Source organism: Daldinia vernicosa (genome assembly GCF_022497035.1).
Source record: "Daldinia vernicosa strain CBS 139.73 unplaced genomic scaffold F5Y00scaffold_93, whole genome shotgun sequence".
NCBI lineage: Eukaryota > Fungi > Ascomycota > Sordariomycetes > Xylariales > Hypoxylaceae > Daldinia > Daldinia vernicosa.
Window position 1 is genome coordinate 46160 of NW_025954009.1, and position 15926 is coordinate 62085.

General features: G+C 48.0%; 4 protein-coding genes across 4 annotated transcripts; 1 reads left to right on the plus strand and 3 right to left on the minus strand.

Moving 5' to 3' along the window:
- Nucleotides 1–163: 163 nt before the first annotated feature.
- F5Y00DRAFT_267083 (uncharacterized protein) lies at nucleotides 164–3687 on the minus strand (the record flags this gene model as incomplete). Its single annotated transcript, XM_048012026.1, has 2 exons — nucleotides 164–3472; nucleotides 3601–3687. The coding sequence occupies 2 exons, from the start codon at nucleotides 3685–3687 to the stop codon at nucleotides 164–166; spliced, it is 3396 nt and encodes a 1131-aa protein (XP_047859864.1).
- Nucleotides 3688–7144: 3457 nt separating this feature from the next.
- F5Y00DRAFT_274752 lies at nucleotides 7145–9006 on the minus strand. The gene has a single exon (XM_048013414.1). It carries the CDS (start codon nucleotides 8886–8888, stop codon nucleotides 7161–7163), a length of 1728 nt encoding a protein of 575 aa, XP_047859865.1. The 5' UTR covers nucleotides 8889–9006; the 3' UTR covers nucleotides 7145–7160.
- A 2425-nt stretch (nucleotides 9007–11431) lies between these two features.
- Nucleotides 11432–13059, minus strand: F5Y00DRAFT_220711 (ferredoxin reductase-like protein). Its single transcript, XM_048005651.1, has 3 exons — nucleotides 12816–13059; nucleotides 12300–12681; nucleotides 11432–12239 (listed from the first exon to the last, which is right to left on the minus strand). Exons 1-3 carry the CDS (start codon nucleotides 12858–12860, stop codon nucleotides 11671–11673), a joined length of 996 nt encoding a protein of 331 aa, XP_047859866.1. The 5' UTR covers nucleotides 12861–13059; the 3' UTR covers nucleotides 11432–11670.
- A 181-nt stretch (nucleotides 13060–13240) lies between these two features.
- On the plus strand, nucleotides 13241–15672 carry F5Y00DRAFT_249926 (glycoside hydrolase family 29 protein). Its single transcript, XM_048009662.1, has one exon. The coding sequence runs from the start codon at nucleotides 13767–13769 to the stop codon at nucleotides 15312–15314; it is 1548 nt and encodes a 515-aa protein (XP_047859867.1). The 5' UTR covers nucleotides 13241–13766; the 3' UTR covers nucleotides 15315–15672.
- The last annotated feature ends 254 nt before the right edge of the window (nucleotides 15673–15926 follow it).

Below are 15926 nucleotides of genomic sequence, written 5' to 3' on the forward strand. Positions count from 1 at the left end.
TGCAAAGCAGACAGATGCTAACTTATTGGCCAGTTACAAAGAAAACCGGAAAGAGAATTTAGTTCCCCGACATTTTCAAGGACCGACTTGAACTTGTACTCGGTAGTTATAACACATCCCTGAGACCTTTGTGGAAGTCTAATGGGACACTCCATCACCCTTCTTATTTTCCGTGGAGCTTTTCCTTAAGGTAGACCACTGCGGCATAGCCGGAACAGCACTGTGTACTCATGCCATGCCCGCACCACGGGCACTTGACCATCGTGGTGATGGTAGCCGAAACACCAAGCAATTTGTCTTCGACAAGCGAGTCGGGCTTAGCCATGCATTCGTACACCCTCGAGGGCATATCGTGAAAGAACTTGCAACTACAGCATTCAACTAACATTTTAGCGAGAGGTTCCGATCGGCCATCCGAAGCCCCGGCGCTTTTGATATTAGTGGACGAGTTTTTATGCGCGTAGTGCGGTCGCAACGCCCGGGAAGTAGAATTGGGCGGAATCGGTGCGGCCTTTCGGGCCTCTTGGAGGTAAGCGGCACCAGGAGAGACTACGGTAGAAGTTTCATCGCTGTTAGCACTATTCTTGCGAGACGTTCTCAACGCGGATTTTCGAGGAGCCCCGTCGGCTATTTCCGGCGGTGGCGTGTTAGGTAGACTGGCTGATATTGTAATATCTTTCATTCTCTTCTGTTGTAGAGACTGATGCCTTAAATCCGGCAAGAAATTCGTTGGATGGACGTCAAGAGCAGATTGAGCCCTAGGCGGCAAGGAATGTTGGTCCGGGTTCCTATCCGTAAGTTCGTCCTCGTCTGGAGTTTCCCTGATGTCCTCTGTAAAAGAGGCTGAGGTAGGGCTTGGCACTAGGTGCGGGCTGGATGTTAGACCGTTCAACTTGGATGCGGCAACGGAATCATTTTCAAGATCTATTGGCAATGCTGTTCGGCTCCAGCTATCATCCTGGCCGACTACATCTCTACTAGTAGACCGCGAGGTGTTTTTCGAAGGCAACTCCACAGCTGGGGGTCGGTAGGTCCTTCGCGGAGCCCTGTCATGAACGTCCGCCCGGGGGATCGCAAGCTCTTTTTGCGCCCGCACTCGAGAACTGTCAGGTGTCGGTTCAATGACCGGCGACGGAGGAGTATCGTCGCATGTGGAAGATGACGACCTCTCTGAGTTGGTCCTACTGGGATCCGTATTTGATTGAGAAGTCGATGTGCTGGATGTTTCTACCCCGGCGAGAATCCTTGCGGCTTTCGGCGATATGCCTAGGCGTTCGAGTGCTGGTACATCGCTATCGGAATAATGAGAAGAGAGAGAAGGTGAGTCCTTAGCTGGCTTTTGTCTTATAATCCTACTAGTGACGTTCGAACTTGACATAGTAGTTTGACTTGGGTATTCGGACGGCGAGGCAACTTCGTTGCCATTCCTAACCGGAATATGCTGTAATATATGATCTAAGTCATCCTCTTCTTCGGGTTCTTCGTCGATTCGCGGCGATGGGAATTTACCATCATTTGGCGACCGTAGCTCTAGAGAGGGAGGAGCATATGACTGATTGACGAAGGTGAAGTAATCGGCGGATCTGTCTAGCCTTGGCGGTTTTCCTGCCGGTATGACCTCCCCTACTTCGGCCGACTTATTTGGTTTTGGTGGCTCCGTGACAGGTACTCGCACTTCTTCGTCGGCCGAACCAGACGTGACAGCTCTCCCGATCGTGTTTGGGTTGGATGGGAAAGTGACGTGCTTCCTCCCGTCCGTCGGAGGGGAACTACGTCCTTGTCTTCGAGAAACTGGTCGAATCGTTGATGCATGGGTGCCGATAGATCCCCTATCATCTTCTTCGTCCCTACTGAAGCTAAGCTCTGCGTGGCTGAGTTTTTCATTGTCGATATTTGTGGATTCTTGCTGGCTAGACGGCCCCAGCCCCGGACTGTGCTCAGACTCCACCCAACTTTCTACTTGCGGCTGCACATATCCATTCATCTGTTGCTTGATGTGGTACTTCGACTCGAGTCTTCGACGAAGCTGCTCAGCCTGTTGAGGTATATCTTCATTATTCTCTACGTATTCGACCGGCTGCCTTGGGGCCCGAGGTGCACGCTCGGGTCGAGATCGCCTCTCTCTCTCCATAGCTACTTCTCGACTCGGCACGCGATTCTGTGGCGTTTGAATACGACGACCGCGGTATGAGTTAGGCTCTGGTGTCTCGTATCCGTTACCAGCGTCTCCCGGATCCTCTATTCGTGCTTGAGGTCGAGTGCTACGAGCCATGACTTCTACCGTAGGTTGAGTAGTAGTATGTTGGGGTTTTGGCGGAAACGAAAACTCAGGAAGTTTTTGGGTAGGCTCTACCGATTTCAATGGGCTCTCTTTAGGGCGTTTTGGCTGTTGCACCACGGGTCGTTTTGAAGGCTTGTCGTCCAACCAGCTGGTAGTAATGTCCGGTTCGTGGGAGCTGCTCGGGCGCTTGAATTGGATGCCATTGGACATTTCGGGGGGGCGATAGTAGAGATAGGATGGACCTTTCAGCTTATTTAAGGTGGACGAGAGTAATGATTGTGAACGACCATGGCTTGAACCGGATGAATTCCGAGCGCTTGACGGAAGTTGGTCCAGAGAAGAAATGGAGCGAGTTGAAGTCGAGACGGCCGACCCAATCGAAGGAGGCTTTCGAGGATTTATAAAGTTAGAATCTACTGGGGCGGCGTTTTGAGGTTTCAACATATGTGACCCTCCGGAATGGTTTTCATCGCTGCTCGTTCGCTGGCCATCAAGGATTTTCTGGACAGCTGCGACATTCCCATGTTGTAATCGGAACCCAGATAAGAAGCCTTTGCTCTTCGGCCTGCTGTCAAGTTTTTGGTTGGCCATTTCGTTTGGTGGCGTTGGAATGGGAGTATCTAGTTTAGCAGCGTTAGATTTAAGAAAGAGGTCTAGCTCAGGGGCTGATTGTGAGCGGTCCGCCGTCATCAAAGACTCGACCCCTTGAAAGTTTGGCGGCGGAACCTTGCTCAGCTTGTTTCCCTTTTTCTTCAGAGTGTTCGCGGATTTTTCCTCACTTTTTTTGCCCGCGTCCACGTCCTGCTTCTTGGGCTTCTTCTTTTTCTTCCGTCCGTACTGTTCCCAACTAGGTGATTGGCAGATGGAAGACTGGTCAGAAGAATCGCCGTCGTCCTCTGCCTCGGGACCCGAGAATGTCACCGTTTTAGTGCGCTCCTCCTTTTTCGGTTGTAGGTCTCCGGGAGGTCCATTCGTCGTCACGGCGGGGTCTTCGTCTGAAGGAGGTATAGATATCGAAAGCGAAGGGAGAGCAGAGCTCCGCCGTACGGCTTTCATTATCTGGATTTGGTGGGAAAGCGGAGGATGTCCGCTCGCACGCCGAGCCTTAAACGGTTTATCTGGCTGGGCGGAGGGTGAACTTGTACTTGGCGATGTGATCGTCGCGGGGGCATGACCTTGGATACGTTGCATCTATAAGACGTGAGCAGACGGCGTATTAATGGTACATCGGATAGCGGAGGGGTTAAGACGGAGAAAGGGGAAATGGTGTGTCTAAAAAGGGTGTAAAAGGAGGGTTGCATGCCGAGAAATTGACATACCTTGTACCTTTTCTCCAGGTCCAGCATTTTCAAGAAGCTGTCAGACCTAGAAGGTAGGCCTGTGTCTGACTTCTGTACTTTGGTCATATTGAGGCTTACGCGTCAACCGGTGCGTAACAAGGCAATGGTAATAGTTTTCTTAGACCAGAAACTCGGCTGCCAGGTATGCCAGGTATTCTACGTATCGATCGGGAGAAGTTGGAAATGAGCGCTGGGATAAAGGGCCGGATCGCCGCGGGTCGAGATGCAGCACGTTTGGTAAGAAAATAAGCCAACTGGATAGTTGCTATTTCTGGTCGGGTCCTCTAATCATAGAAGGCCCGGGAAGCGGCAGCGAGCGTGCGTGTAAGTAGGGAAGGGGGAGAGAGAAAAGAATATATCCCGCTGGTCTTGGCTTTCCAGATGCGTATGTCCGTATAGCCGGGTTTATACCTGGATCCCGGAACTTTCTCAACTGATAGTAGCTACATTAGCTGGGCCGGATCTGCTCGCTTATTCGTCTGTTTTTGCTTACCAGGGAAGGCTAGGAGAGCGGGAAGAAGGCGGCTGGGACGAAGCAAGCAAGGAGAGACATATAGTAGGTGGGCTTAGATATCACGAACATAGAGCTTGGTGGTTTGGTGAGCTAACGAACGAGGCGCACTCCTCCCAAGCGTCCCCAGGCGTCGTGGGGCCAGCGGATGGGTCAAATCAGATTCAGATCGAATTAACTACCTAGGTAGATACAAGGCTTGTCGCGTATGTATTGAACATTAGATAGACGCTCTCAATATGGTATGAAAACGAATGGCAGGACTAAAGGTCCAGTCGGATTGATTCAAAAATTAATCATTAGAAAAGGAGAAGAACAAGCGACAAAAAAAAGAGTAACGAGAACGAGAAGGTGTTTGTTTTCTATGTATGTACTGTGATTTCCATTCACCTTCAGGGTAGACACATCGTATGCAAGTTACCAATCGAAGACAAGCAAAGGAACAGGGAACATCGTGGACCTATGATTTACACGAGATGGGGAACAGAAACGGTCTATCGGGGCCTGATAAGTCGACTAGGTTAAGCAGTCTAACTAATCAGTGTTAAACTTTAAGCTTTAATCGACCCTTCCCTCTGCTGATGAACTGCGACGATTGGATTTTAAGAGCTTAAGTGGACTGCAATTGATGCCAAAAACAGAAAACCGTCGGTACTGGTCCTGGTATTAGTACGGCCCGGGTACAGGGATTGCACCGCCCTATCGTCCGTCATCCGTTAGTAGCTGATCTCCTATGTGGGCATGCTGTGTTATGTAGGTAGGTACTTCGTTTTAGGTACCTCCGTGAGTCCCAATAGAATATAGGAATTCAACCACCATTCTACTACCCACAAGCACCTAACGTCAGATTGGTATTCGATTGAATTACGCCAACACGAAGTCACCAAGGGAGGTTAAAAACAGAAAATACCAGCTACGTTGGAGGTAGGTACAATAATTATTATTATCCTGAACCAACATCGAACATTGGAATTACGTGAGTGCAAGTACCTGTCCCTCGTTCGGCCAGTTGCATCTTTACGATCTCCACTGCCACCATAGATAAAAGGATGGTCCGCAAGCTATTGACGTACAAGTAAGCCGAGATGCAGTACGCCTTGTCAGAAAATAACTAGGCCATTCGGCAAGTTGCTTGACATTTCTAAATTTATGACATATCTCTCTTAATTGTATTTGCTTAATAACTTTCTGACATTAATAAAGACATGTATGTCATCAAATAAGTTGATGCTCTAAGAGCGCTTGAATCTCAAGAAGGCATACGTTTATTTCTCGTTGGAGAGCATTGAAGCATGTAGCTGCCCGATACGTTTACTTCTACATGATGTAGGTACCTACATATAGGGAGGCATTGTCGGATGACAACTGTACGGTTTATGTAGCTACTTCCATCTATGTATACTACCTTCCTAGCGTGAGTTTATCTTCAAAGTGTTCTGTCGAATTAGGTAGTCGTTTGCCCCGTGGGCATTAGCGCCACCATGTAGTTGCTATCCGGTTGGTTACGAGGCGGCTGCTTCCAGATAATTTAACATTATAAGTGGCGATGTACATTGTATACTATCCGCCGTCTCTAAACAATACGAGCTCTGACGAAAACATATTTTTTCGAGGTGTGATAGCTCGTGTTCCTCACTACCAAGCGTCTTGTAAACCTTGCACGATTCTCTTAGGTCTTCTATATAATCTCTAGCGCTTCAAAATTATATTATTATCAAGCTTCGGATCCTAGTTACACATGTTAAACCACTTAATTTAACAGATTCGTAACACGGCCATCTCAGGCGGCAAGAAGACGAGGTCGGTTTACTGCTTGCCCATCTTAAAAAAACATTACTGCCGTCGAATCTTTGCGTTCAGCCTGGACTTCGGAGGAGGGGCTTATTTACTGCTATACACAATCCAGGCCATGATCGACAAGTCTTTTCTACTCTTAGTAAGAAGGGTCAAAAATAATAGTATTCACCCGGAAATGCCAAGACAACCTCTTCCCAATTCAAGCGCGCGTCGAGGAAAAAAAAGGATTTATATTCTCACGATGAGAATCCATCTCATAGGAACAGTATTTTAACCGAAATAGCCGTTTAGCGCACCGATGCGATGTCGATTCGCTAGCAGTATGCTAGAAGTATGTACGCTTGATTCTGATTCCATCTTCTAGCTGCCCTCCAACTCCACATTTCGCCACGCCTGTCAATTTTCCTTGCATGGGTTTGCACGCAATGCAACTACAAAATGGTGACGGCCTGGGTTATAGAATCCGGGCACGGCTAGAAGCCAACAACGAGATGCTTGAATTATCAGCCTCTCCCTAGTCGACGACGCGCAAGCTATTCCACAATAGCTACAACTCTATTAAATATAATGAGCTCAAACGTCCAGATGGGCTAATTGTAGCATAAGAAAATTTCATTAGGTGATTCCGTTCTAGACCGGCAAACGGGTAGCGTTTCGCGAAGCATTCGGCCCCCCTTTAGAGCTATGACATCGCATTGCATCGCATTATCCCTTTCGAGAGACGGATCGGGCGAGATCTGACGAAATTTCAAGGATTGAGAACGTATGGTTCGCTACGTACCTATGGGCAGATCCGGAACCTATTGTATTCAGCTCTTAACGACTAGCGAGCTTTTCGGGCGACTGAAAAAAATTCCAGAAGATCCTGCAATCCTGCACCTGAATTGGGCTGCATTTTAAGGCGTTAAAAATCTCCCTTAGATGGTGAGAGCCTCAGCTCGGGTTGCTTCTTATAGGGTCTTGGCCCTCTTGAGCCACAGTCGACATCCCTGTTCGCATTGGGGCGAGAACAGCTATTTGACGCTATTGCTGCATGCTTCATGTATGATGCTAGCATCAATATCAATCATGGTCCTCATTTCGATACTAACTTCATTGAACATGCGGATTCTTACCGTGTGGTATCTCCGACGTATACGGCGGGGCTACTCTGTCTTCTACGTAAGCACCGGAAAGCAACAAATCGCGAGAGGTCGTAGGAGGAGTGGACTGTACCGTTTTTCTTAGGTACCTAAACTTCCTGGCTCAACCGAATCGGATATTGCCGGTTTTCTTCGTCTGGACTGAGATGCATCCAAACCTCGCTCCCAAGCGGGAAGTTCACCAGACCTATCAGCGGCCTGCCTTTTATATAAGTAGCAACTGATTCCTTAGGTTCTCGTCGAACCCAATTGACCGTACGGATCCGTAACTCATTAAATATCCTAAGACGAGAAGCTATCAACTTGCCATCGGGTTGATGTTCGCGTGGCAGTTCGCCTGCAATAAGAACTTTCGTCTTCAAGATTCCTTCATTAACCCAGGCATTTCCAAGTGTGAGAGCAGGAGGCAGGACTCGACTCAAGAATTCCAAGGAAGAGTTTACGGTTAGGGCTACTGCTCTTTTAGGATTTACCATTGTTTTCATAAAAAAAGACATCCAATGAGGATATAGCATGGCAAAATTAGTTTGAGAAAGGTGGGTAGACCCTTTGATGGTGAGCACCCAGCAGAGAGCCCCTCCATTTCTCGCTTCTTTTCCAATATCACATATTCTCCTAAAGCTTTCAGGCCAGTGCATGAATGCCTCAGAGTTGATGGCTAAGAGAGGCTTGCGTAGGGATTGGTGAGTAACTTCTCCTACTTTTGGCGTGGCCTGTCCCCATGCATCACGGAAGATACCTTGACCAATATAGGGGAAACGGTCATTCTGACGAACGATTTCGACTGTCGTCGCTCCACCGAAAGGGTGTCCCATTACCGTGACGTTCGATAAGAGAAGTCTACCATCACAATCAGACCAATTGATAACTTCTAGACCTTTAGAGCTCGACCCAGCATTGCCTTTTTTTCTCAAATTATTCTTGTAGACCAAGTCCCCCTGGCCGTTATTGAGGAGCTCAAGGACATAGTACGCCTCTCCAATCTCAGACATGCGCATTTCGATTTGGGCGTGCCTAAGTTCAGTATCCACACCTCGGGCATTATTAGGTGACGTATCTAGAGCATTATCTGGAGGGAAAATATAATCGACTTTGTAAAAGCGTTTCGGGTTTGTGTTGTTAATCTTTAGACCGTCTGCCAGCTCGCCGCTTGGCGGAATATTGACATAGGAACGTGCACCGCTTCCATCGCGGTGTTCTACTGCGACGATAATAAAACCGTTGCCAGCAAGCTCCCCATATACTATACTATAACACGTTCGAGAACCCCCTGATCCGTGACTGAAGAAAATAACTGGGAACTTGGGCTTGTCCCCACTTCCCGTCAAAGTGTCTTGGCTATGGGCACCAAGCGATGAGCGAGATGCAGCACCGGCGCAGTCACCGGGGCGGTCTCCGGCAAGCTTGGCATTCCGGAAAGCGGGCAGCTTAGTGAACATACTCGTAGCCGCGATATAAGCCGTAACAGGCAATTGTGGCATACTAAAGAACTTTGCGTACCCTTTACTCGTCAAGGTGCGCGGCCTCGGTAGCCACGTGGCTTTTGACGGTCTCTTCCCCCTGCTCTGCGCGTAGGACGAAGGGTCGCATGGATAGTATATTGAGAAGAGGACCGTATCCATCCGTAGCGCATGCATATGGTTGTGCTTAATACGTGAGAACGTGCGCGGCTCGCGTACCGGCACTTCTATCTCCATTATTCCTACGCTATACGGGCCGGCATAATTGAGTAGAGAATGAAATAAGTGTTCTCTAAATGCTTTCGGTGGACTTTTCCCCGGCCGTCGTCGTTGGCTATTTTGGTGTTTTGCCTCCATTGTTACGTGTAAGTGAACCTAGTTGAGTGCTATATTGGTAGCGAAGCAATTATTACGACGCGTTGAGATGCGCATTAAAATAAAATAAAATAAAATAAAAATCTTAGCATTGATTTGGAATTCCAACAAATAACAGCAGAACAACAACAACAACTTGTCAATTCACGATTCGAATTATACAATGACGATATACGGACTTCCCGGCCACTGAACTTCGCCTAGACGGGATTGACGTCATACAGTTGGGGCTCAGGGGCCGGCCAGTAACTTTGCAAGAAAATTAAGGAAATCGCGTTGCATCTCATGAATTTTGATTCAAAGAAACCGCAATCACATTGCGATTTGATGTTTTTTCCACTTTCCTCTAGAAAATACGTGACTTGGGGCTCGTGGCCTCTTGAACTCTTCAACCACAATCTTACAACTTATTAGCTTTTAATCTTGAACAACAACTTGTGTCTCTTACATAAACTTTTACATGGTCTATACTATACACCAAATCGCAAATCGGATGGACGCAGCCAGTACAACATTGTTCCTGCATCTAAGTCTTAAGTGCCTGGCTAACCGACGTTAATTGTGCGGGTTCGTGGAATTTGAGTTTACGACGCCGTGCTCAGAACCCGAGTATGTGGTTCATTGAGTCAGTATTACGTTCGCTTAGCAACGGCGCTGCGATCAGATGAACCTTGATGTACTACCCCTATCTACCTAGGTCCTACGTGCGGTACGGCAACATGAAGCCACTTAATTAACTCGGTATTCTGGATTGTCCGTCCCCATACGCAAGGAGGGGAGCTTCATTTCCAGTCTTCCGGGGCGCCTCTCGCTAAACGCCGAATCCAAACCTGCGGCTGGTTAAATTCGCCTCGATGCTACCTTCATTCCCACATTCCTTTTCGCTTCCCCAGATCCACCTGGGCCAAAGGACTGGTCGGTAGCTACCCAAGCTGGTCGAGAAAGCAGAACGTACCCCGGATCTATGTGATCGAGGAACCCACCCGCTCTCGACTTTAACCCGGCACTACACCATACCATCTGTCCCTTCAGCGCGGAAAATTAAACCAGTCATTTCGTCAATCGGCAGGCGTATGTCGCCAATCATCGTGTAACCAACCGCAGAAACCAATAAGAACTCCCTCGTCGTCCAGCTGCCCCCCTTTCCCCCTTTCGCACGTGGATTCCGTAGCAAATCGCCCGATGCCAAGAGCAGAGAACGCAGCATGGTGTTATATGGCGAGGTAGCCACGCGTGTATGTATGGAATCGCGGCCCAGCTCCAGCTATTCATCTTTATCGGCCACATTTCGGCGCGCTCAAGGGGACTTTAGCCGGCATGGGAGATAGCTACGGCAACTTTCAAGAAGCTACTACCACAACCACTATGTGTAGGGAGGTGGGAAAGGGGATTTCTAACTTAGAATCCCCTCTTCCTAGGGAATCGATTGGTAAGTAGGCAGGTGGCCTAGTAACGAGACGGCCTTGTTCCACGGCATGCAGCATATATTATCGCTCCCTGCGCGGGAGACGCCCGACGCGCCCGAAGCTGAAAGATGATATCTGACGATGGGGGCCGCACTACCAATCCTACCTATCTAATTTCTTGACGTCTAATTTCCGTCTACTACTGCCGCAGCCAAGTCCGCCGAGGGCGCAGGAAAAGCAGCCAAGGCAAAAGAGCAAGCTATCATCGAGCGCGTAAGCATATAGCGCCTTGGCCCTCCTGGTTCCTAGACCGGGCGGCTGTTCCCGCCTCGCATCATGGTTTGGCATGACCCTTCTAGACCCCATCTGTCTGCTAGTCTGCTTTGCCTCTACGTACATATGTCCGCCATGGCATGCCCGTGTTCCGTCCCATCGAGTACGTAAACTAAACCACCTCCTGAGATACTCGCATCGTAGACTACACCCGCGGCTTAGGAACGAAATTGCGCTTACGCGTGTTGTCGAAGCTTAATTATCGGACGCCACGAGCCAAGTCTAGAAGCGCCCCTTCTCTATGTCGTGATATAGTTCTCTTAAGATTCGGCGTGGAAAAGTAAAGTAAATAGTACGTAAGACTGACCTGCATAGCATGCTATTATTGGTATCGTATTCGTTATTCCTATCCATGCAGTTTTCCAGTGGTAATAGAATAGTCTGTACTACTAGCATGCGCGCGCGTTTGAGCGATTCCGCGGCGAGCTATTTACTATCTTTGGAGATTGGATCCGAGACTGCACATCATAGGTCGATACTTAGTTACAGGAAAGCAAAGAGGCCCAGCAATTATCAATTTAGATGTAGAGGAGTCTTGGCGAGGTAGGCGATAGTAACGATACTGTATTGTCGATGTTCCAGAGACAAGATGACCATGCCTCATTGCAATTCCCCTCAACGAAGGTCACCGACAAGGCTGCACCCGTCGTTCGGGGTTTGATCGATCGATGGCTGGCTGAGCAAATAGCATCGTGAGAGAAGGGGGCGTGCCGGATATCCGACCAACTCGTCAGACGACATAGAAACCTAAGACATATCACCAATTGCGCAAATAGCAAAGAAAATGTCGTATGGGTTTGGTTTTTTGAGATACTCCGTATGTGAGGTTAAGCTACGAAATACAGGCGGATGGGTTGAAAGAGGAACAAATCTATCATCCCCGCAAGAGTTCTTTCTCTCACAAAGCAGAAACAAAAGGAATCGCGCGAACACGCCGACGCCTTCGTTCTCAAGCCAATATTAGGCTAGTTTAGTTCTATACCCGAGCTTTCTATGCGCTCGCCGCCCAAAAAAACCTAAACAACTTAGAACTTGTAAACCTGGTCCTTGGAGTAACCCAGTTCCTTGAGGATACCGGACAGCTCGCCCTGATCTGACGGGCTGACCTTCGTACCAGAGATAGCCTTATACAGGCCTGGAGGACCGCACACGAATATCTTGATGTTCTCGCTCTTGGGCTCAGGTAGGACGGTCTTCAGGAGGTCCTTGTTGATATACCCCTTGGCGCCTTTCCACTCCTTAGGAGGGTTATCCAGGACGTAGAAGGCGCGGAAGCGGTTGGGATACGTGTTCTCGAGCTCTGCGAACTCGTTCTTGAGCAGGATGTCTTCCTCGGAGATGTTGCCGAAGACAAGCGTGACCTTGGTCTTGTCGTCGGGGTTCTTGAAAATTGCGCGGGTCAGCTGATACATGGGTGTGATTCCCGTGCCACCGGCGATCAGCGCGATGTGGTCGTGCTTATTCGGGGTCCACGGGTACTTGGGTAGCGGGCCCTTGAAGTCCAGGCGCTGCCCGGGCACCATGTCGTGTAGATGCGTCGACATAGGACCATTGGGGTACTTCTTCACGATTAGCTCGATGTAGCCCTTGGCATCTATGCGCCCTGCGTATTAGCTAGAGTTCTTTTCGTCTGATCTTCATAGAGGGGACTTGCCCTCATCGCTCGTAGGCGTGTATGGCCGTACGACAGGCTTCTGGCCCTCGTTCTGGAACTTGGTAAGCAGGGCGCTGGCTATAGTCAGACCCGAGACCTGGTCATCCTCGGGCAGCTTGAAAATGAATTTCTTGGTGTTATGGTTGATGGGCTGGACGTCTTTCAGCAACAGGGAGATGAAGCCCTGGTCGCCGCCCTGGAAGGCCTTCTTGGGCGAGCTGCTTGCGACGTCCTTGACCTTACTCGCGACCGAACCGGCACTCTGTCCCGAATAGTACCAATAGCCGGCACCTGCGACACCAACAGCGCCCAATGTGTAGAGAAGAGTCTTTGAAGAGCCGCTCTTGGCGGGCTCAGTAGCGTATGTGCGCGAGAGGAGATTCTAGAGTACAAAAAGCGTATGTTAGCATGGGATTCGGCGCAATTGAGACTTATTTCAAGCTCTTGAAAGTTAAATAGTTAAACTCGGAGCTTCGGATAAAGCTGTAGTATGATGACTGCAGATATTGTACTTACCCGCTTCAGCGGCTGGGCCGCGCGAAAAGCTGATCTGGCGAACATCTTTATGCGGTAGGACCTAGGAGGATGGGACGGAGGTATGTAGTGTCTATGCGGGCCAATTGAGGTTCGGAAAAAGATCTTCTATAGGTCTGGATATTTGTTGTTTATTGTTTATTATTATGTGGAATTTGTTGGAAGTTAAACGTCAAGAAAATACTTTGTGCCGCATGGAGTTTCCCAGTTAGCCGTTACCCATCCGGCAGGGTGTTTAGTGTCACCTTAGCTAACAGTAAAGGTCGGACGAGCTTGCTAAACCCGATGGCATGATCCTTGGATATGACGTCATCACGTGATATGGTGTAAGCTTCGGCTTCTTTGACAACACGATTTGCTCATTTTTGCTACTAGCAACTTCTACACTACCTAGGTTACGATCTAGATCTAGATGATTCTTAAGTGAGATCTCATCCAACTACACTATGTAAGACATAACTTCAGTAAATTACAAGGTAGTTACCAAGTAGTTACCCATCATAAGTTTGAAGTTATGGACTACATCAACTAATCAAAGTCAATATTCTCCTATTTAATAATTCCAGTAGTTATAAAATATTTTCTTAGTTTTATATATCTACTCACTATCCCCCTTCATAAGGTCAATTTACTCTCAAAAGAGAGGCCCTCAGCACTACTCTTTCATTCAATTTCTGGGCAACTTCCTAAAATGGAATACGGCAAATCTCAGACCGGCTTCCACCAGTCACGGTCCCTGTCGGTTACGGCATCGAAGAATCCCCGCCCGGTACCGTAAAGAGAATCCGGGGAAACGACGCCTATCTACTACATCACCAAATTACCAGAGTGTCATTATCCAATGTAGACTTTAGCAGGTTCAATCGCTTTCTGCTTAGATCGTACTGTTATCGCATGTATTAAGCTACTTCGTGTCCGTCTACTGTGGTCGCAATGTTAGAAAGATCGCGGCCTGCGAATGGCCACCGATGGATGTTGCTGCTCGTCGGTACCGTGAGTGGGCTGGCGAACGCGGTGTATGGTCAAGCTCCACCTACCGCATATTTGCAGACACCATCCGCCCAGCAGCTCGAATGGCATCGGCTGGAATACTACGCATTCGTCCACTTCGGGCCTAATACCTTCACGGACGAGGAATGGGGACGAAGTCAGAGCACCCCCGTCGTCTTTAGCCCGACGGCTCTGGACACGGATCAGTGGGCTAAGTCCTTTGCGGATGCTGGTATGGCGGGGATGATCCTAACAGCAAAGCACCATGATGGCATGGCGCTATGGGATACGAATACGACCACGTATAAGATTGGCAATGGAGACTGGGCAAAGGATCGCGCGGAAAAACATCTCAACGCGGATGTCGTACAGTTAGCGGCCGCTTCTGCGAAGAAATATGGTATCAAGTTCGGCATTTATCTGTCGCCGTGGGATATACACCGTGATCCAGCTATGCCGAAGCCCAACCTAACTGGTACCTTGTATGATGAGCCGCAGATTTTTGGCGATGCTAACGCTGGCGATTATAATCAGCTTTATTCTCAGCAACTAACAGAATTGGTTACGATGCGGCTGAGCAACGGCTCGACTATTCAGTTATCAGAGTTATGGCTCGATGGGAACAGCGGCTCCGACACTGTGCAGACGTTTAACTGGACGGGTTTCCGCAATATCATTCGTGTGAATCAGCCAGGCGCAATCATGTGGGGTCACCAGGGCGTGGATGCTCGATGGGTTGGTAATGAGGATGGAGTGACGGTGGAGACGAATTGGCATACGATCAGCAGGACTCAGGATCAGCCGCATTATTCAGGCGAGCAGCTGCAAACGGGCGTACGAGATGGTACCTATTGGACCCCAGCGGAAGCAGACGCGCGCATACGAGACGGCTGGTTCTATCATTCCAACGAGAAGCCAAAGACAGCCGATGCCCTGATGAACATGTATCTGCAGTCGGTAGGTCGAAGCGTAAACCTTCTGCTCGACGTCCCGCCCGATACGACGGGACAGATTCCCAAGGGTGACGTAGACATTCTGCTGCAATTTAAAGCCCAACGTGACGCGTTTCTCGACCGCGAGCTGCTTAGACCGGGGCTTGCAGTAAACGCAAGCAGCATCCGTGATGGTAACGCTACGCTCTACGGTCCAGCCAACGTGCTCGACGGCAACAAAGATACGTATTGGGCACTTAACGACGAAGAGAAAACGGGATGGCTGGAAGTCGATCTAGGCGGGACCTACGCTATAGACGCTTTCATTGCACAGGAGCATATTGCCTTGGGCCAGAGGATCGGTGGGTATACGATTGAGGCTGTCGTAAACGGCGTTTATAAGACGCTTGTGACGGGCACGTCGCTGGGATATAAGCGTATCAACAGGTTAGACACAGCCGTCGAGACGAGCAGGATACGTCTTAGCGTCACGCAGGCAAACGCTACGCCGTTGGTTAATAGCTTCCAGGTTCTTGGTACGCCAAAGAGCTTTTCGTGATAATACTAGGGAGATAAGGGGTATAGCTTATTTTCTATCTTCCTTATTTTAAAATGTACTAGCTAGCATGCCGCGAGATATATAACCGCAACTCTAGCAACCTGGCTCCTCCATTCCGCAACAATTTCCTCTGCTTATACTTAACTTCACCTTCTTTTAACGTCAAGCTGGGCTAGCACACGTGCTAGCCATGGTAGGATGTAATGGGGTAAAAAAGACTAAAATCGAACATGCGTGACTTATTATAATGATGTTTAAAATGAACATTTATTTTTTTTCATCTCGGGTAAACTTAAGCATTAACCGTCGATGTAATTAATTTAAGTTTTATTATATATTATTATGTTTTTTTTATTTAATATTAATTTAAATTAATTTTATTAAATTATTATATAAATTTAACTTTTAATATAAAAGTAATTTTATTAATATTTTATTTTTAAACATATAATTAATTTAATTAAAAATAATATTAATTATATAATATATTTATTATTATTTATATAATATATAAGATATAATTTTAAATAATTTAAAATTATTTTTTATATTTAATTTTTAATAATTTTATAAATTTTCGTTTAAATTTTATATAAATTATATTATAATTTA